The sequence below is a fragment of the Engraulis encrasicolus genome, chromosome 4 (assembly GCF_034702125.1).
Source record: "Engraulis encrasicolus isolate BLACKSEA-1 chromosome 4, IST_EnEncr_1.0, whole genome shotgun sequence".
Classification (NCBI taxonomy): domain Eukaryota; kingdom Metazoa; phylum Chordata; class Actinopteri; order Clupeiformes; family Engraulidae; genus Engraulis; species Engraulis encrasicolus.
The window spans coordinates 19472107-19494269 of record NC_085860.1 but is presented as its reverse complement, the minus strand read 5'-3'; the positions used below and the strand labels follow the sequence as shown (position 1 = coordinate 19494269).

Here is a 22163-nt window from a genome sequence, read left to right as displayed (position 1 = left end):
GGGAAATTTTCCTGTTTCATTGATCTAGTTCTGAAGATAGATAGCCAAACATGCCTGCTATAGGCCTACTGAACATCTGACTTATGACTTATCACAATAAAACAGATTTTTGTTATAGCCTACCTTTCAAGACTATTTGAGAGCATTGTTCTGGCTGCAGAGTTTTACAATTGGATCGCCAAACACAACATGCTTTACTGAACAGTGAGGGTAAAAGTAAATAATTGCTTCATTGAACAAAATGTAAGGAAGACAAGAGCATAGTTTCAAGAAATTGTATTATCAAATGATTGTTTTCAAATCTGTGAATAGGTTGGGGTCCAGTTACATTCGGGATATGTTACAGTATTACACACCAGCTAGGCATTTGAGGTCTTTGCAGCACAATGTATTGGTCTTACCTAGCATTAAAAAGAAGTGTGGTGAGGCGGCCTTTAGTTTTTACGCCTCAAGGCTCTGGAATCTGCTTCCTGAGGATGTTAACAGTGCCCCAACAGATCAATGTTATAAAACCAAATTCAAAACAAAGCTGTTTTCTGATGCCTTCTTTGAGATATTTTCATGGGTTTTAGTGTTTTTTTATTTGTCATTCTTTTATCTTCCCGTTTCATTCCTGCCTTATCTTCTTTTACAGCACACCTAGTGTTTTATGCATTTATGCTTTTTTGTCTTCTGTTTTGCATGCTTTTAATCTCTTTGTAAAGCACATTCAATTGCGTCCATGTAAGAAATAAACTGGCTTGCTTTGCCTTGCCTGGGGTTCCTTCTGTAGTCCAGTAGCTGCATACTACACTCCTCTTTTCGAGGCTATATAGGCAACTGAAGTTTTCAATTTTTTCTGCCTACTAGGCTACTTCCTGGTCGCTGCTAGTAGAATTGCGCCATGGCAGAAAAGTCTGCTGCACAACTTTGTGCCACGCCAAGATTTTTGGGTTCGCAGAGGGGGGCATGGCGCCATTTTTGCTCATATATGTGTGTGTGTTGGCGTGCACACTGGTCTGCAAGCATACTAAATTAGGCGCACACAAGTCTTGTGTCATATGACACATACATATCTATACATATCTCTCCAGATTGAAGGCATTGAAAATGGGCCCGAAACATCTGTTGCTGCACAAGCTTGTGTCATATATTTTATACAGTATATATCCAAGTTGAAGACATTGGAAATTGGCTGGAAACAAAGCATTGATTGCTCCAGTTTATGTCCTCAGACTATTTGTTTCACTTTATTACAATACACATCTCTCGAGTGTGCCTTATCAATTTACTTTTTTAATACCAAGCTGAACATGTTAGTGCATAAGTAGTTGTTAGTGCATAAGTAGTTGTTAGTTTCAAGTAGTTGGGTAACATTATGACATACATTTGAAGAAATGTTCATTAAACTACTCTGTTCATTAAACTATTTACCATGTCTGAAATTGATTTTGTACTCTGTAATTCATCTGTTGTGAGGTTCAAAATCAGCAGTTTGTTTTTATTCCTTTATTTCCTCAGGTGAAAAACAGACAGCTGGGGAAAGGTCTTATCAGTGTGCCACATGTGGGAAAGGCTTTGCAAAGAAAAGTCACCTCATCACCCATCAGAGAATCCATACTGGAGAAACGCCTTACCAGTGTGCTACATGTGGCAAAGGCTTTAAACAGAAAGGTAATCTCACCCTTCATCAGAGAATCCATACTGCAGAAAGGCCGTATGAGTGTGCGACATGTGGAAAAGGCTTCATACATAAAAGTCACCTCACTAGCCATCAAAGAACCCATACTGGAGAGAGGCCTTACTGTTGTGCCACATGTGGAAAAGGCTTTGCCTGGAAAAATGTTTTCACTACCCATCAGAGAATGCACACTGGAGAAAGGCTGTACCACTGTACAACATGTGGAAAAGGCTTTGTACAGAAAAATGTTCTCATTTACCATCAAAGAACCCATACTGGTGAAAGACCTTACTGCTGTGCCACATGTGGAAAAGGCTTTGCACAAAGAAGTCACCTCACTAGCCATCAGAAAACCCATACTGGAGAAAGGCCTCATCAGTGTGCCACATGTGGAAAAGGCTTTGCACAAAGAAGACACCTCACTAGCCATCAGAAAACCCATACTGGAGAAAGGCCTCATCAGTGTGCCACATGTGGAAAAGGCTTCAGATACAAAGGTGGTCTCATTTACCATTATAGAACCCATACTGGGGAAAAGCCTTACCAGTGCACTACATGTGGAAAAGGCTTTGCACGTAAAGATCACCTCAACAGGCATCAGAAAATCCACATCGACTACAACAAACATCGTTGCACAAGACCCATATTACTCTGAAGAACTGTGACAGAACATCTGCATGTTGAGACTGTGGAACAGTAACAGAACATCTGCATGTTGTATGGGAGCCATGGTTATTTTAAAATTCAGATGGCAGCACGGACGGTATAAAACCACATATTTCTAGAGACATGCACAATATCATTTCAATTTTTAGTGTTGTTTTCTCATTTATGGGTAGATGACGTGACGTGTAAATTTTGCTGTCGCAGGCTCTTAAAATTAAGTAAATTCATGCTTTCAAAATTGTCAATGCTTTAAATGATTAAACTAATGTCGTTGTTGTGAAAAAGTAATGTGTAATAACTCCAGAGCTTAAATAAGTATACTTAATTTTGAGTCAAATGTCACATTTGTCCTATGGTGTGACTGAGGCAAGCCTGGTTCTCCATATTAAAACATTTTTAAATAAATAATCAAATCTCAGTCATTTGTCTAAACAACCCTGGCATGTTTTTCAAGGTGTCTATTTCAGCAAGTGGCAATGCTTAATTAAGCGGGCTTGCGGAGCAAGGACCATGCAGAGCATGGCCCTTGCAGAGCAAGGCCCGATTATAGTAATCTCTAAGTCCTGTTTATTGGTTCTCTTGTACAGGGACAGTAAAAATAGAAAATGGATCTCCTCCTAGGCCTTTCGAGATAGAGACACCGTTCAAACACTAAAACGACCGGCTCGGCTTGGAGATCGCGTTTCGTTATAGGCTTCTCCGTGTCTCTTGTCGTTTTCCCGTTTTTGGCGATTTAGTGAAAGCCTGGGTCCCCATTGGAAACAGTGGTGGAACCTCCATGAACCAAGGTTCCGCCACTCTAGAGATTAGAGTGTAGGAGGCTTTTTCGGTCATAAAACATCAACACTTTCACCTAGAAGTTTAGTTGACGCGTTGTTAGCGAGCTCTATGGGATGTCTCCAAATTGTCAAAGTTTCATCTCCCAAATCCCAATACTTTTTAAATGGCAGGTTTATAAAAAAAACAGGCCTGGCTCTATGGAGAATCCCAGTCTTTCGAAAAGTGCATTTTTCAAGAGATCAGCGCATGTCCCACACGGAGGTCCATTTGTGCCTGAAAAATTTAACCTATAAACTTCATTCAAAGACTGTTAGAGAGATCACAAGCATGACTCCGATCTGTGAAAAGGACACGTGCCAACTCCTTTTAGTTTTTTTACAACGATGTTGTAAAGACAAAAAACTCATTCTCATTCTCTCCCCTTTTTAAGGCTCAATACTAACTGTCAGTTAGTATCAGAACAGGTGCTCCCAATGAAGTGTTCCATCTTAACTGCCACTGTCTCAAGATTCTATTCTTAACGAGCAGGTGCGAGCAGCCATTCTAGAAGGCCATTGTTCAGCTCTGCAATGCAATGTAATATAGTCTTGCTGGACTATGCATGACAATTAGCTGCTTGGCTTAGTGGTAATGTATGCCGCTGCATTAGAGATATGGAGGTTGAGAGTTCGAATCCCACCCGAAGCCATGTTGATTTTCTAAATTATATCATATGCAGCGTTCCTTGGCCGACTTAAAATGCCATGTATATCATTTAGTATGGATGGCAAATGTGCTGAATTACAGATATTGAGGTTGGGGGTTCGAAACCCAGTCAAAGCCATGTTGATTTTCAAAATTATATCATATGCAGTGTTCCTTGGCCAACTTAAAATGCCATGTATGTCATTTAGTATGCATGGCAAATGTGCTGGATTACAGATATGGAGGTTGGGGGTTCGAATCCCAGTCAAAGCCATGTTGATTTTCAAAATTATATCATATGCAGTGTTCCTTGGCCAACTTAAAATGCCATGTATATCATTTAGTATGAATGGCAAATGTGCTGAATTAGGGATATGGGGGTTGGAGGTTCGAACCCCAGTCGAAGCCATGTTGATTTTCAAAATGATATCATATGCAGTGTTCCTTAGCCAACTTCAAATATCATGTATTGTATGTCATTTAATATCAATGGCAAAGGGGTTGGATTACAGATATGGAGGTTGTGAGTTCTAATCCCGCTCGAAGCCATGTTGATTTTCAAAATTTTATCATATGCAGTGTTCCTTAGCCAACTTAAAATACCATGTATGTCATTTAGTAGCAGAGCTGCAACACTTTCAAGATGGCTGAATCCAAGATGGCTGAATTGTTTGGCCCATAACTTCTGACTGGGTGGATGGAGTTTTTCCAAGATTTATTTCAGCTTTGTTTTCTCAATAGTACTTTGTTTCATCTCTGCCCCAAAAGGCAAGCCCGCTTCCAGCATTTTCTGTGAGAATGCATTTCTAGTTTTTTTCCTGTTTTTCTGAGACCGTATGGACTTATGAAACTTTGTCGCAGAAAATAATGTCCTGTGGTGTGACATCATTTTTTGGTTAATTCTGTGGATAATTATCTATTGCTGAAGCTCCAGCGGTACATAAATTGTGACTTTAGACCCTTAAGAAGCCAATGGCAATGGTGGATTTTAGATTTTTCTCTCAGAGTTCTTCAGTCAATCAATTATGTTTTGCTACCACAAGATGTATTAGTTTTGTAGTCCTTTGGTGTGACAGCCATAAAATACATTTTGACAATAGTGTATATTTTTCATATTTTTTTCTTATGTAGATGTATGAAAATGCATCTTACTAAAGGTGAAATTGTATTTCAGTTGACAACGACATGGCTTTAAATTAACTCAAAAGCTCAAAAGTCCTATGGTGTGATGGTAAAAGTCCTATGGTGTGATGGTAAAAGTCCTATGGTGTGACACTTTGGAGTATCACGCCAAAGGACAAACAGGTCACACCAATGGACTAGATATTTGAGAAATAGCTTTTACAACAACTGGTAGTACATATTTTTTTTTGTTTTGTTGTTTGACTAGATACATATTGTGTATTCCACTTACTTATTCCTTTATTGGCCTTTTACTTTGATGCATTGTTGATGAATATTTGTTGTTGATTTTAAATACTGTCAAATGATATAAAATGTCATTAATGGTGCTTTGAAACCATAACATATAACAGTAACATTGAAGGAAAGATCAGCGAGAGAGTATATAGAGGAGTATAGATGAATAAAGTATGCTGTGGAGAGCTCAATATACAGCATAAATGTGCTGTCAAGCTTGAGATACCAAACAGGCACTGGCCACTACACACTACAGGTTCAATGGTGTGACAGTCATAGCATACCTACAAAAGTGTGATGGTCATGCCAAGGTATGAATATGAGTCTTATGAGCTCTGCAGGTTACATTCAATGACCGCATGGCTGTCATTAAGAGGTACGATAGGCTGATAATCGACGATTCAAAGACTTATAAGTGTAAAGTGTAGGTCCATATTATGATCAAAAGACAACATAATCATGTGGATATATTTGTTTCTGGCTCAGTTTTGCATTTCTGTCCTTTAGTGTGACATGAATGTCCTACGGTGTGACATGTTTTAAACGCTCAAATATTTGTTTGAGCTAAACAATATGTTTGATAAACACTGAATATTGCATTAGGGAAGAACAAATTATCGTCCCTGAAAAGTTTAAATTCGGACAATTTTGAACATTTAAAAGAAAGATATCCCTGTTTTGCCTCGAAGGTTTCTAATAATCTCACATCTAATGGGGGGAAAAAAATACTTAATTGGTAATTTCTCATTAAATTAAGACTTTAAAAAATTGCAATAAATATGAAGAGTGTAACAATGTTCATAAAACTCCATCAAGCCATTTCTACATTACTTAATATATTTATTTCTTAACGTCACACTAAAGGACATATTTTCAGCAAATTGCTTTATCAACGTAAATAAATAATCAATGAATAGACCAACATTGTGACCACTTGGATTTTTTGAAAGATTAATTGCTGCACTACATAGACATATACTTTTTTCCCCTCATAAACAATGTTTTGTGAAAAAAATGTTTTTTGCTGCCTATCCGTCATCTACCCTTATATTGTTCTAAGTTTTATTTTCATGAATTGTACAATTCGATTGCTATATTACAACTTTTAAGTCCTTCAGAAATGTATCACTTCCAATTTACAATTTACAAGGGCATACATTACAATGATTTAAGGGTGTGTAAATTTTTGGGACACTGTATGCCTATGGCTGTGCAGGTCAGAGAAAAGGAAGTCTGGCTTTCTGGCTGAAGTTTTTTTTTTTTTTAAGGATGTGTCATCAACTGAGGAGCTTGCATGCGGTTGGGCATACACAGATCACTTGAGGAAGTGTATGAAACCAAAATAGATTGTCACGACACATCCTGTCTAAGACAAGAACTGAAATACACTGAAAAGAGTTTTGTCTAAAGAAATGGCATTTCTGTGTGGAGATTGAAAGTCATTTTGCCATTTGTCTGAGAAATGCTTCTTTCAGTTCACTAAACTGAATAGGCTATAGACTTGATTGGTACGTTTTCATCTGTTTGTTTGCTTTGGATAAATATATGAATACAATTTTAAAAAAAAAAAGAAATGTATCACTTCCTTTGTCTTTTTGACTCCTTTCTCAATTCAGCTTTTTACTAATGGCCCATGGTATGTTTTATAGAGAATTCCCTTAATGTATGGAATGCGTTAGGAAATTACGGTATACCTTTACAAATACAGAGATCCATAGCATGTCCTCTAATGTTACAACACACATTAAAGGACCAGTTCAGTCAATTTCAATATGCTGTTGTATTGCTCACGCTACCCTTGACTTGCCAGTACCCGGTGATGCCACATTTTTCGGCTCAGCCCTTTCCGAGATATGAGCAATTCTAATGGGGGCAGCGTTTGTTTACATTTTTTAAAAATGAAACATAGGCCAACTCCAAATATTTCCCAAAAGGTACTGCTGTTTGCTAGTTGTCTGCTGATGGATGTTTTTGGGAATAAATAAAACAGTTTTTTTTTTAAATGTAAACAAAGAGCTGCCCCCATTACAATGACCGGGATCTCGTAAACGGCTGAAGAAAAAGAAAAAAAAATCTAGTCCAGGGTAGTGCGAGCATTACAACTGCATGTTGAAATTGACTGAACTGTCCCTTTAAGGGTGAGTTTAGGAGAACAACAATTGATCATTTGATCATTTGAAGCTGTTAATGCTAGGGAGTGTTGAGATGGCTGAGGATAACACGAAACCACAGGAGCCACAGGCCACAGGAAAAGGGGCCGCAAGCACAGTAGATGTTGAGTGAATGTTAAAGTTAGCTGCAGGGATGGCTAAAATTAACCGAAATGTTCACAAAAGGAATTGAATGAAAGCTCAGTCTCCCCATTCACAATGACACCAAACATAACAAAGTAAAATATCCCCATATATCTATCTAAAAGCTCTGATGAAGGACATTGTTGGTCGAAACATGATGGCAAGTTTTAACAGTTCCATTATGAACTAGCTAAGTTTATTGAAATCTTTTCAACCAAGAAGAAGAGTGCCTTGGATATTTTTGATAACCTGGATCCCCATATATCCCCATTGATTTGATGATGACACAACATCCGCTTTCTGTGGTGGCATTACAGGGGGGCTTTTCGTCTTTATATCCACACATCAAGGCCCCTTGGGAAAATATGTGACAAACAAAGCAGTGTTTTCCAAAAACACTGTGCCTGATGTAAGACTGAAAATTACCCCCTCAAAATGGGATAATATACAGTCGATGAATGATACCTTTGGGTCATTTCACGTGAAATCAGACACTTTGGGACCCGACCGACACAGATTTTATTCAGATGAATGTATAGTGTCCTACCCTCATATGTCAACCTTTTTTTTCTCCCTTAATATTTGTGTCAGATTCACACAAATGCAGTTCTGGGGTGCTAACTTGCTAATAAAAAGGCACACCAAGTGTGGCTGAAATCTGTGTCGGTTGGGTCCCAAAGTGTCTGATTTCATGTGAAATGACCCATTTTCTGATTCCTTAGATGTGTTTCTCTGATGTTCCCTGATGCCAGAGCATTAATAGGCGAGATGATTAAGACGGAAATGGAAAAGAAACGTGTCTGAGCAAATATTTGAGGAGCTGCAGGGGTGGGTACTTAACCAAAATGTGAACGAAAGCTCAGAGTCCCCCCCCGCCTTCACAAGGACACCAAACATAACAAATATCCCTGTATGTCTTTCACAAAGGCCAGTAAAACAATATTATTTAATGGGGGTGTGTCAATTTAACAGCTGATAACACTATCATAGCTGTGAATAATACAAAAAATCATACAAAATGGTAACTACAGACATGTATCTTTTCCAAAAAAAATAGCATGGATACACTACATACCGCCACGACAGTAACAGTTACAAAACACTCACATCAGATAGCAGTGTACCTTTTGTGGAATTAGAAGGACTTTTCACATTTAGAGCCGTTATCACCCTCTGGATCCTGAAACCACAACAGCTCTCCCGTTTAACCCTCGATAGGTGAGACCTATTATCAACTAATGAGGGGAGGCCCAGACAGTGCTTAATTTGTGCCGGAATATGCCGGAACAGGATCCCCCACGTCGTAATTTTGACCCCCTTGTGTTCCGGGACTTATTTTGGCTGATCCGTCACCTCTCGTGAATGAATAAAAAAACCTCTATATACTATATTGTAACGCACTACCTCTGCCTCCTCAGGAGTGAGAGCGCAGTATTACTCCGTGTTCACTACATTTCCCATCTGTCCGCGCAGCCTATAAATTAGGTTTGAGACTGTCAGGATCGCAACAACCAGGAGCCGAGTGACCAACCGAGCAGGAACCATGAAGTGTGCGCGCCGAGAAGATCACCATTTCTGAATCGCTAAAGCCAGACACTGATGTACGCTGTTCCAAATTGAGACAGAGCGCGCACGTCTGCAAACAAGGGTTTGAAAAAGTGCACTAAATTATTTCTAATGTGTTGGCCAGTGGTTTTTATTCATATTTGGAAAAGTAACGAAGGCTAAACCAACGGCAGTCTTACTGCTACCGCCCAACTCAACCTTTAAAACTTAAAAATAGCCTACAGTCGGCTGCACCGTTACAATAAGGACAACGTTTTAAAATGGACAACAGTAATTTAAACATTCAATCCCCCAAGAAAAATTGCGTTTCTTAGATGCAATTTCATAGCCTGGTCCTGACCATCCCATAATACTACCATTTCATTTCGTATTCATGGTCTGGAAGTTGTGTGATCTGACGCGATTGCAGGAAGCGGGAAGTTTGCACTAAATTATGATTTGAAATGATTGGACAGCTCTCACCCAATCGCCGACAGTTACTCGACAACAACATAGTGCAGACCAGAGCCATTGGCGCAGACGTTTTCGTCATCGTCACGAGTGTCCTCCCCCTTTCTCCCCCTCGTGGGCCGCTTATTTGCTTACTGGCTGTTTTCTGATTAGATTCGATGGGGGGCGTTGCGATGAAAATCCCACCGATCTGGCACTCCACAGAAGAGCAAGGCAAGACTACCGTTAGTGTAGCCAATCCTTTGGCGGAAGTACATAGGATGGTTCGCGAGGCTAGGAATTTCATGCATTTCAATACATTATTTTCCGGCTTAATGCTGCATCTTTCGCTGGACAAGGCACTGAAAAGACGGAAGCGATATGGTTGCTTGTTTTATCGGAGCTGAGTGCGCGCACGCCTGTGTGTATGAGAGAGAGAGAGAGAGAGAGAGAGAGAGAGAGAGAGAGAGAGAGAGAGAGAGAGAGAATGTGGATACATCACGTTGCCAGGATGATTTTACTTTAAAAGTCTAAACAGCCAACAACATTACAAGAACCAAATCCAAGTGTTTGATAATCACATTATCATGACTCACCTACGCTGCCCCTTGATGGAGGTTGCAAAGATGACAAATAACTTTCCTGTTAAACCACTATTAATGTGCTTGTTTTGTTTTTCTCTCTTTATATTATTTGTATGTGATTTTTGCAGTTCTGTATTCAGCTTTGCTGTTTACTGTGGGTATGGGGTGGGGATGGGGGTGGGGGGAGGGGATTTCTCATGTTACATTTCCTCTGGCATTGTATACATTCTCTTGAAAAGATAAAATAAAAACAGAGTTGGGAAAAAAAAAAAAACACTATTAAAAACCTTTCGATGGATAATGGTTGGCAGTATTGCTTGCTGTGTGTTATTTCGCGCCAATGTTTGTGGGCCGTGACACTGTACTTGGCAGCGGTGATGTCAATAAAAAAATAAGCAGAGTGTTTGCTAAACTTGCCCGTGTGCTCTACATTCCTGCGGCACGCTGCAGGGAGCACTGAAGTAATGTTCTCTCTAAGTCCGTGAAAGCACAAGCGAGCGGAGCCTACCTAGCCTGGTCCTGACCATCCCATAATACTACCATTTCATTTCGTATTCATGGTCTGGCATTTGTTTGCTCTGAAGCGATTGTAGGAAGCAGGAAGTTTGCACTCAGTTATGGTTTGAAATTATTGGACACCTCTCACCCAATCGCTGGCAGTTACTCAACAACAACATTCGACACAGCGCAACTCGGACGCTACATTTTGCTTTGCGTTTGAGCTGTAATATCGTGCCTATTCGAAAAGCAAAAAGTGTCGGCCAAGTTGTGCTTTGACGAGCTATAGGCCTACCAGAAAACCGACAATGGAAAAGAGGCATTAGTCTCAAGAAAGTACGGCATCATGGTTTCGCATATTCTCTTTCAATCTCAACCTCCTCTGTTCTCTACTGTATCACTTCATCTGTCAGTCTGTCTGTCTAGAACTGGGGTGGGAAACCTTTTTCATTCGAGGGGACATCAAATTCCTTGGGTGCATCCCAATATGTGACCTTGCTTCCTCCACTTGTGCTTGTCTCCTCGTCCCGCCTCCTGGGCCCTCCTCCGTGGAGAAAACGATAAAGTTTCCCAGCTGTCAGCCTCGCCACAACAACTTTCGAGGGACTGTTTTTCATTCACCATCCCAATTGCAAATGAGAAAAAGACTTTACAATTGAGCTTTTGCAAGATATTATAGAAATATAATGCTGTTGTCAGTGATGTCATCATGACGAGAAGCAAGTGGAGGAGGCAAGTGGAGGAGGCAAGGTCGCATATTAAAACGCAATCCTTGTGTGTGTGTGTGTGTGTGTGTGTGTGTGTGTGTGTGTGTGTGTGTGTGTGTGTGTGTGTGTGTGTGTGTGTGTGTTGCCTCATTGCCTCAACATTATCTGGGGGCCAAGGGTCTTTGTCAGTGTGCTTATCCGGTCGCAAAGGGAGGACATGGACCTATATTGGAGTACTGTGGTGGGTGTGTAGGGGGTGCAGTGAGCTGCTTCTAGCTCTCTCTTTCTGTCTGTTGGGACCACATGACCGAGACGGATGTCTCTTTGTGATTTACAGGAAATTCAAAAACCATTGTGAGTGGAATAACATGCATGCACGCACGCAGACACTCGCACGCATACGTAATGTATACATTTAAAACACACACGCACACATACGTACACATTTAAAACACACACACACACGCACACACACACACACACACACACACACACACACACACACACACACACACACACACACACACACACACACACACACACACACACACACCTGTTTTTGTCTCTCTCATGTGTCTTTGTCACTCTTATTCACACACAACAGTAAAACACACCTTACACACAGAATAACAAAAAGTGCCTACACAAAATACTGCTGTATGACACACAAACACAGATATCATCGACATTGTGGTGATTGCGCACACTTTACATGTAGCATAAGTCGTGTTTGTGTTTGTGTGTGTATGTGTGTGTGTGTGTTTGAGCACGTGCAGGTTGCACATCTGTGTATGTTTGGTTTAGCTCCTTAAGATTCCGACAGACTGTTCCGCAATGACTCCCACTGAGACAACAGATGTTAGCCCTCTCTGTATGTCTGTGTGTGTGTGTGTGTGTGTGTGTGTGTGTGTGTGTGTGTGTGTTGCCTCATTGCCTACATATCAGTTTGGCTAGGAAGAATGGCTACAAGCGGTCATTTGTACCATCAGCTGTGGCTATTCTTAACAAAGAACTGGTTATAATAACAGAGAGCAGATCCTCAAAAGTATTTTAGCAGTGGTATTTTATTAATTTTAAAATTTTATAAAGTAACACAGTGCTTCTTAATACAGCATAGGAAGCTCGGTACGCTGCTCTAGTAGTAAGTAATATGGTAAAATTGAATAGTCTCTTAATTTTAATTGAGTAATGAGATTTAATTTTATTCCACAGGTTTTATCTATCTATCTTTTATCCACACATATATGTATATATATATTTATTCTTTATTGTGTTGACTGTGATGTGTGTTTGTCTTGTATATCCTTGTGCGTCCTTATGCCACCACCAAAGCAAAATCTCCATTTTATGTAAGTTTAATGGACAATAAAGAAGTCTAAGTCTAAGTCTAAGTGTATGCATGGGAGGGATTGTGCATGTCTTTTCTGTGTTTCTGGGCTGGTCTCCCCAATATCATGCAAATTGTTTACTAAAGTCATCTGTATTCAATGTGCAGACGCAAGATGAGACTGATGAATTGCCATTGATTTGGTGTTGACGCAACATCTGCTTTCTGTGGTGGCATTACAGGGGGCTTTTCTTTTTTACATCCACCCATCACGGCCCCTTGAAAACAGATGTGACTGAAACAAAGCAGTGTTTTTCAAAAACGCAGTGCCTGATGTCAGACTGAAAATCACCCCCTCAAAATGGTATCATATAGGTGAATGATACATTTTCTGATTCCTTCAGACAGTTACAAAACACTCACACTGGATAGCCGTGTGCCTTTTGTGCAATGCAAAGGAATTTTCACATTTAGAGTCGTTATCACCCACTGGATCCTGAAACCACAACGAGTCTCCCATTAAAACCTTGGTAGGTGAGACCCTTTTGTCAACTAACGATGGGAGTGGCCTACAGCTCCACCTCTACTAAGTGGCCCAGGAATAAATCTCCTGGCTCCCTACCATTAGGTCAGAACCGCAGATGACTTGGCTAAAATAGAAATAGGAATCGTTACCACCGGGTCAGAACTTCAGAAGACTTGGTTAAAAAGGGGAATCTGCAAACAGTACTTTGGCTTGCTACATCTCTGATCCTTTGACTACCGGCACCTGGATGAATGGGAATCTTCATAGACATTCATTACAATTCACAATGAGTATGAATGACATAAAGGAAGAGGACATTTATGACTTTCTACCAGAGCATTTGTCTACAGACATGAAAGGTAGTGGTACTTGGACACCAATGTGTAAAGAGGAGCCATGTTTGTCACATGAATTTGAAGGAGGGGAGAATTCTAAGGTCATGCAATGTAGTGGGCATGAGATCATGTCTACAATTCAGCCAGCAACTCCATCACAACAGTCAACATCTTTGAAGGTGATTAAAGAAGAAGACATGTATGATTTCCTTCCTGAGTATCTGTACAAGACAAAGGAGGAAGAGAATGAAACTAACCAATCATTCTTGAAAGAAGAAGCCATGGACATGAAAAGTGAAACGGAGTCTTCTCTAATGGACTACAATGATGACATGGCTTTAAAAGGTAAGTTTCATAACTAGCTGTGAGCATTCTTTAAATATTAGGATGTGTAGTTTGAAAACAAAAGGGTTGGTGTGTGCACATCTGATTTGAACCATTGCTTGGTGTGTCTCTTCTCTGCAAAGGTTAGAGCCACTAAAAGAGCTAGATTTCCGCAGAGAAAATGCTAGAAAGCTTGCAGTTCATGCATGTTCATGCACAAATGGTGTGTGTGTGTGTGTGTGTGTGTGTTATGCCAACCCGACCAAAAAAATGAATATCTTGTAAGGCTCGAAGCAAAAAGACATCTTGAAAATCATAAACCGCCAGATGACACGTTTCAGTCGTGCAAACATCCTTTTTTGACTATGCATGAATAAAAATGTTGGCTATTTATTTCCTGCAAGGGATTATTGGCTGTATGCAAACAGCTCGATTTAACAGTGACAAAAAAATGCCAAATAGTGAAAGAGTTCACCAAGTGTTCACCAAGGAATACATTTGCAGTAGAGGCTACAAGAGGATCATATATAGCAAATTGCTGCAATAAAAGCCTATTCAGAGACAATGTGCGTACTTCACACCATTTGGCTCGAGAACCATTAATGACAACTGAAAGCGGCAGACCATTTATGCTCAAAAGCACCATAAGCGCTCCATTTGCAGTTCTGGGCTTGTATTTTGGGAAGTGTGTCCTGTTCATGAGAGAAACCACACTTTCTGCGGGCAATTCCTGTTTCACCAATCTAGTTCTAAAGATAGATAGCCAAACATGCCTGCTATAGGCCTACTGAACATCTGACATATGACTTATCACAATAAAACAGATTTTTGTTATAGCCTACCTTTCAAGACTATTTGAGAGCATTGTTCTGGCTGCAGAGTTTTACAATTGGATCGCCAAACACAACATGTTTTACTGAACAGTGAGGGTAAAAGTAAATAATTGCTTCACTGAACAAAATGTAAGGAAGACAAGAGCATAGTTTCAAGAAATTGCATTATCAAATGATTGTTTTCAAATCTGTGAATAGGTTGGGGTCCAGTTACATTCGGGATATGTTACAGTATTACACCAGCTAGGTATTTGAGGTCTTTGCAACACAATGTATTGGTCTTACCTAGTATTAAAAAGAAGTGTGGTGAGGCGGCCTTTAGTTTTTACGCCTCAAGGCTCTGGAATCTGCTTCCTGAGGATGTTAACAGTGCCCCAACAGATCAATGGTATAAAACCGAATTCAAAACGAAGCTGTTTTCTGATGCCTTCTTTTAGATATTCTCATGGGTTTTAGCTGTTTTTTGTCATTCTTTTATCTTCCCGTTTCATTCCTGCCTTATCATCTTTTACAGCACACCTAGTGTTTTATGCATTTATGCTTTTTTGTCTTCTGTTTTGCATGGTTTTAATCTCTTTGTAAAGCACATTCAATTGCTTCCATGTAAGAAATAAACTGGCTTGCTTTGCCTTGCCTAGGGTTCCTTCTGTAGTCCAGTAGCTGCATACCGCACTCCTCTTTTTGAGGCTATATAGGCAACTGAAGTTTTCAATTTTTTTTTCTGCCTACTAGGCTACTTCCTGGTCGCTGCTAGTAGAATTGCGCCATGGCAGAAAAAAGTCTGCTACACAACTTTGTGCCACGCCAAGATTTTTGGGTTCGCAGAGGGGGACATGGTGCCATTTTTGGTCATATATGTGTGTGTGTTGGCGTGCACACATGTCTGCAAGCATACTAAATTAGGCGCACACAAGTCTTGTGTCATATGACGCATGCATATCTCTTCAGATTGAAGGCATTGAAAATGGGCCCGAAACATCTGTTGCTGCACAAGCTTGTGTCATATATTTTATACAGTATATATCCAAATTGAAGACATTGGAAATTGACTGGGACCAAAGCATCGATTGCTTCAAGTTGCCTCAGACTATTTGTTTCACTTTATTACAATACACATCTCTCGAGTGTGCCTTATCAATTTACTTGTTTAATACCAAGCTGAACATGTTGGTGCACAAGTAGTTGTTAGTGCATAAGTAGTTGTTAGTTGCAAGTAGTTGGGTAAAATTATGACATACATTTGAAGAAATGTTCATTAAACTACTCTGATGTAAAAACTATTTACCATGTCTGAAATTGATTTTGTACTCTGTAATTCATCTGTTGTGAGGTTCAAAATCAGCAGTTTGTTTTTCTTCCTTTATTTCCTCAGGTGACAAACAGACAGCTGGGGAAAGGTCTTATCAGTGTGCCACATGTGGAAAAGGCTTTGCAAAGAAAAGTCACCTCATCACCCATCAGAGAATCCATACTGGAGAAACGCCTTACCAGTGTGCTACATGTGGCAAAGGCTTTAAACAGAAAGGTGATCTCATCATTCATCAGAGAATCCATACTGCAGAAAGGCCGCACGAGTGTGCGACATGTGGAAAAGGCTTTACACGCAAAGGTTATCTCATTACTCATCAGAAAATCCATACTGGAGAAAGACCTTACTGCTGTGCCACATGTGGAAAAGGCTTTGCACAAAAAAGTCACCTCACTACCCATCAGAAAACCCATACTGTAGAAAGGCCTTACTGTTGTGCCACATGTGGAAAAGGCTTTGTCCGGAAAAATGATTTCACTAACCACCAGAGAATCCACACTGGAGAAAGGCCGTACCAGTGTACAACATGTGGAAAAGGCTTTGTACGGAAAAATGATCTCATTTACCATCAAAGAACCCATACTGGTGATAGGCCTTACTGGTGTGCCACATGTGGAAAAGGCTTTACAAGGAAAAGTCACCTCATCACCCATCAGAAAATCCATACTAGAAAAACACCATACCACTGCGATACATGCGGAAAAGGCTTTAATGAGAAAGGTAGCCTCATCATTCATCAGAGTACCCATACTGCGGAAAGGCCTTTTGAGTGCACTACATGTGGAAAATGTTTTGTACGTAATTGGGATCTCATTTACCATCAGAGAACCCATACTGGAGAAAGGCCTCATCAGTGTGCCACATGTGGAAAAGGCTTCAGATACAAAGGTGATCTCATTTACCATAATAGAACCCATACTGGGGAAAAGCCTTTCCAGTGCACTACATGTGGAAAAGGCTTTGCACGTAAAGATCACCTCAACGTGCATCAGAAAATCCACATAGACTACAACTAACATCGTTGCACAAGACCCATATTACTCTGAAGTACTGTGACAGAACATCTGCATGTTGAGACTGTGGAACAGTAACAGAACATCTGCATGTTGTATGGGAGCCATGGTTATTGTAAATTCAGATGGCAGCACGGACGGTATAAAACCACATATTTCTAGAGACATGCACAATATCATTTCAATTTTTAGTGTTGTTTTCTCATTTATATTGTTCTAAGTTTTATTTTCATGAATTGTACAATTCGATTGCTATATTACAACTTTTAAGTCCTTCAGAAATGTATCACTTCCTTTTGTCTTTTTGACTCCTTTCTCAATTAAGCTTTTTTCTAATGGCCCAAGGTATGTTTTATAGAGAATTCCCTTAATGTATGGAATGCGTTAGGAAATGACAGTATACCTTCACAAATACAGAGATCCATAGCATGTCCTCTAATGCTACAACACACATTAAGGGTGAGTTTAGGAGAACAACAATTGATTATTTGATCATTTGAAGCTGTTAATGCTAGGGAGTGTTGAGATGGCTGAGGATAACACGAAACCACAGGAGCAACAGGCCACAGGAAAAGGGGCCACAAGTACAGTAGATGTTGAGTGAATGTTAAAGTTAGCTGCAGGGATGGCTAAAATTAACCGAAATGTTCACAAAAGGAATTGATTGAAAGCTCAGCCTCCCCATTCACAATGACACCAAACATAACAAAGTAAAACATCCCCATATATCTATCTAAAAGCTCTGAGGAAGAACATTGTTGGCCGAAACATGTTGGCAATTTTTAACAGTTCCATTATGAACTAGCTAAGTTTATTGAAATCTTTTCAACCAAGAAGAAGAGTGCCTTGGATATTTTTGATAACCTGGATCCCCATATATCCCCATTGATATGATGATGACACAACATCTGCTTTCTGTGGTGGCATCACAGGGGGGCTTTTCCTCTTTACATCCACACATCAAGGCCCCTTGAGAAAATATGTGACAAACAAAGCAGTGTTTTCCAAAAACACTGTGCCTGATGTAAGACTGAAAATTACCCCCTCAAAATGGGATAATATACAGTCAATGAATGATACATTTGGGTCATTTCACGTGAAATCAGACACTTTGGGACCCGACCGACACAGATTTTAATCAGATGAATGTATGGTGTCCTACCCTCATATGTCAACCTTTTTTTCTCCCTTAATATTTGTGTCAGATTCACACAAATGCAGTTCTGGGGTGCTAACTTGCTAATAAAAAGTCACACCAAGTATGACTTAAATCTGTGTCGGTTGGGTCCCAAAGTGTCTGATTTCACGTGAAATGACCCATTTTCTGATTCCTTATATATGTTCCCTGATGCCAGAGGATTAAAAGGCGAGATGGTTTAGATGGAAATGGAAAAGAAACGTGTCTGAAAAAATGTTTGAGGAGCTGCAGGGGTGGGTACTTAACCAAAATGTGAACGAAAGCTCAGAGTCCCCCCGCCTTCACAATGACACCAAACATAACAAAATAAAACATCCCTGTATGTCTTTCACAAAGGCCAGTAAAACAATATGAACCCATCTTAACATTTATTTTTAATGGGGGTGTGTCAATTTAACAGCTGATAACACTATCTTAGCTGTGAATAAAAAAATGTAATCATACAAAATGGTAACTACAGACATGTATCTTTAAAAAAAATATATATATATAGCACGGATACACCACATACGGCCACAACAGTAACAGTTACAAAACACTCACACTGGATAGCAGTGTACCTTTTGTGGAATTAGAAGGACTTTTCACATTTAGAGCCGTTATCACCCCCTGGATCCTGAAACCACAACAGCTCTCCCGTTTAACCCTCGATAGGTGAGACCAGAGCCATACAGTGAACAGAGTTACGCGATTGGAGGACCAGGAATTAAATTGCAGCCCCGCCTTTCAGCGAGATAAGGGAGTGCCTAAAGCAGCTGTCTTCCCATAGACTCAACATAGAACCACCACATTAACAGCCAAAAATAAGGACTAACGAACTGTACTGCGGGGCAATCACCACAAATATGTAAACTATCAACTGTCTCGGTGGTGATTATCACAACACTTTTAGCACCTGTGATGTTAATCTGAAGTTATTACTACGAACAGCAAGTCTTGTCATATTCCCTGTATTGCATCGCATTGCATTTGCTGTGTGCTACGCCCACTACTAGGAACTAACATTCGCAACGCTGAGCAGTACTGAGAATCTAAAACAGCTAATTTTGCTAATGAGGAAGTCGGCCTTAGGACACAGCGTAGATCGCCTGACTCTGTTCACTGTATGGCTCTGGGTGAGACCTATTATCAACTAATGAGGGGAGTGGCCTACAGCTCCACCTCTATTAGTGGCCCAGGCAGTGCTTAATTTGTGCCGGAATATGCCGGAACAGGATCCCCCACGTCGTAATTTTGACCCCCTTGTGTTCCGGGACTTATTTTGGCTGATCCGTCACCTCTCGTGAATGATTTAAAAAAAAACCTATACAGGTCCTTCTCAAATAATTAGCATATTGTGTTAAAGTTCATTTTCCCCGTAATGTAATAATAAAAAAATAAACTTTCATATGTTTTACATTCATTGCACACCAACTGAAATAGGCCTATTTCAGGTCTTGTTTTGTTTTAATATTGATGATTTTGGCATACAGCTCATGAAAACCCAAAATTTCCATCTCAAAAAATTAGCATATCATGAAAAGGTTGTCTAAACAAGCTATTAACCTAATCATCTGAATTAACCAATTAACTCTAAGGCCACACCAATTTAATTTGCTGGTTCTCGGATTCGCCTCTTGTATTTTGTATCAAAATGGAAAAAAAAAAAAAATCAGTTTCAATACCCCAAAAAATGAACGACTAGCGAATCAGGAAACGTGTTACATTCAAACATTTACAGACAAACATGCAATGGCAAGTTGAAGCCCCTGTGGGTTAGCAGTAGCAGCGGTGAAACACAGTATTGCTCTTAGTGGAATTAGTGGAGTGGGATAGCAGTTTTAAAAAAGAAAAACAACAACTATTCTACTGTTGAATCATCTCAGTTTATTCAAACCAGATTAATATAATAATTGCCCTGTGAGCTAATTTTGTGCCTGGTCTAATTGGCTGCCTTAATTCCCTTCTACACTGTCCTTCTCCATGTCCAGGTGTTTGCCTGTCTTGCACCTTCCTTTGGAGGTCCATGTGAGGCTGATATACAGGTGGTATAACCACACGACTAATGTTTTTTTTTTTTTTTTTTCGCCCTCTCGCTTCAACTTTTTCCTGAAAAAATCCGAGAACCAACAAATTAAATTGGTGTGGCCTAAACACTGGTAAAAGCTTCCTGAGGCTTTAAAAAGTCTAAGCCTTGTTCATTACTCAAAACCGCAGTCATGGGTTAGACTGCTGACCTGACTGTGTTTAACATTGAAGTCAATGGCAGTGGCATTGCATGAGGGTTATGAAAGCCCAGATATCATTGATGCTTAGCTGTCAGCTGTTTTTTGTTCTTTGATCTGGTGACCCACACTTCCCTCTTCATTATACTCCATAGATTTCCATACCAAGTTTTTTCTATTTTTAAGAAAAATCAATTCTAATTTGCCAGACATGAAACACCATTCAAAGTCAATGGAAAGTTCTGTCTGGCAAATTAGAATTGATTTTTCTTAAAAATACAAAAACTTGGTATGGAAATCTATGGAGTATATTGAAGAGGGAAGTGTGGGTCACCAGATAATGCATAAGGACAACGTTTTAAAATGGACAACAGTAATTTAAACATTCAATCCCCCAAGAAAATTTGCGTTTCTTAGATGCAATTTCATAGCCTGGTCCTGACCATCCCCTAATACTACCATTTCATTTCGTATTCCTGGTCTGGAAGTTGTGTGATCTGACGCGATTGCAGGAAGCGGGAAGTTTGCACTAAGTTATGGTTTGAAATGATTGGACAGCTCTCACCCAATCGCCGACAGTTACTGGACAACAACATAGCGCAGACCAGAGCCATTGGCGCAGACGTTTTCGTCATCGTCACGAGTGTCCTCCCCCTTTCTCCCCCACGTGGGGCGCTTTTTCGCTTATTGGCTGTTTTCTGATTAGATTCGATGGGGGGCGTTGCGATCAAAATCCCACCGATCTGGCACTCCACAGAAGAGCAAGGCCAGACTACCGTTAGTGGAGCCAATCCTTTGGCGGAAGTACATAGGATGGTTCACGAGGCTAGGAATTTCATAGCCTGATAAACCAGACTAAATGTGGATGTCTAATTTAAGTCTGGCCTCGATGCATAATACATCCGAAGATTGTTGATGAGAACAACCTTCCCTCAAAACCCTGCCCGCTTTGATTCAAAACACATCTTTGCGTTGTAATTGGTTTGCCAGATTCATGGCATTCTGGCTTCATTGAATCATTATGGGAGGCCAGACCCACCCGTAGACCAAACATTTTGCCGTCCAGCGGGTGGCGCTGGTTCACCAGGCTAAAGAAGAATCATGTTTCTCACATGAATTTGAAGGAGGGGAAAAGTCTCATGTCATGCAATGTAGTGGGCATGAAAGCAAGTCTACAATTCCACCATCGACTCAATCAAACAGGAAATATCGTTGAAGATGATTAAAGAAGAAGACGGCGGCACGGTTGATATTCAATCAACCCAAAAGGACCCATGTTACTCCTCTATTTAACGAGTTGCACTGGTTACCGATCGCCGCCCGGATCAAGCACAAGGCATTGACCCTTGCCTACAAAACCATCACAGGAACGGCCCCAGCTTACCTGAAGGACCTACTAACGCTTTATGTTACTGGAAGAGAACTGCGCTTATCCAGCACAAGCCGTCTGGCTCTGCCATCCAGTCGCTCTAGGTCCCAGTCAAGATTGTTCTCCGTTGTGCTACCCAAGTGGTGGAACGGTCTCCCAGAGGCAGCAAGACTAAGCACACCTCTTGCAGCCTTCAAGAAACAACTAAAGACCTTCCTCTTTCGAGAGAATCTACTAGACTAATGCTTGAGCTGGCCTTGCCCCAGGGCAGACTCCTGACATGATGTTTAGTTTAGTTTAGTTTGTGAGTGTGTGTTTGTGTGTACTCGTTATTTACTCTTTAAATAAAAATAAAAAAACTAACCCCTCTTTGCAACTGCACTTGTTGTTCTGTATATCTCCTGTGCACTTTGTATTTGCTTGTGATGTTGGCTTGAT

At 40.3% G+C, this 22163-nt stretch overlaps 2 protein-coding genes across 2 annotated transcripts in view; both read left to right on the top strand.

Annotated features, from left to right (window-relative positions):
* LOC134447103 (zinc finger protein 239-like) overlaps positions 1–2691 on the top strand; it is a 4466-nt gene extending 1775 nt beyond the window's left edge. The window contains exon 2 of the mRNA XM_063196388.1: positions 1501–2691. Coding sequence (XP_063052458.1) covers positions 1501–2315 — 815 coding nt within the window. The 3' untranslated portion in view covers positions 2316–2691. The remainder of the gene's footprint in view (positions 1–1500) is intronic.
* Positions 2692–13359: 10668 nt separating this feature from the next.
* Positions 13360–17957, top strand: LOC134447395 (gastrula zinc finger protein XlCGF57.1-like). The gene is made up of 2 exons (XM_063196845.1): positions 13360–13820; positions 16005–17957. The coding sequence occupies exons 1-2, from the start codon at positions 13388–13390 to the stop codon at positions 16955–16957; spliced, it is 1386 nt and encodes a 461-aa protein (XP_063052915.1). The 5' UTR covers positions 13360–13387; the 3' UTR covers positions 16958–17957.
* The last annotated feature ends 4206 nt before the right edge of the window (positions 17958–22163 follow it).

Excerpts from the sequence above, each read along its gene's own strand:
- LOC134447395 (XM_063196845.1), top strand. The coding sequence starts at position 13,388 with ATGAATGGGAATCTTCATAGACATTCATTACAATTCACAATGAGTATG. Across the intron at positions 13,821-16,004 it reads TGATGACATGGCTTTAAAAG|GTGACAAACAGACAGCTGGG; the intron begins GTAAGTTTCATA and ends TTATTTCCTCAG.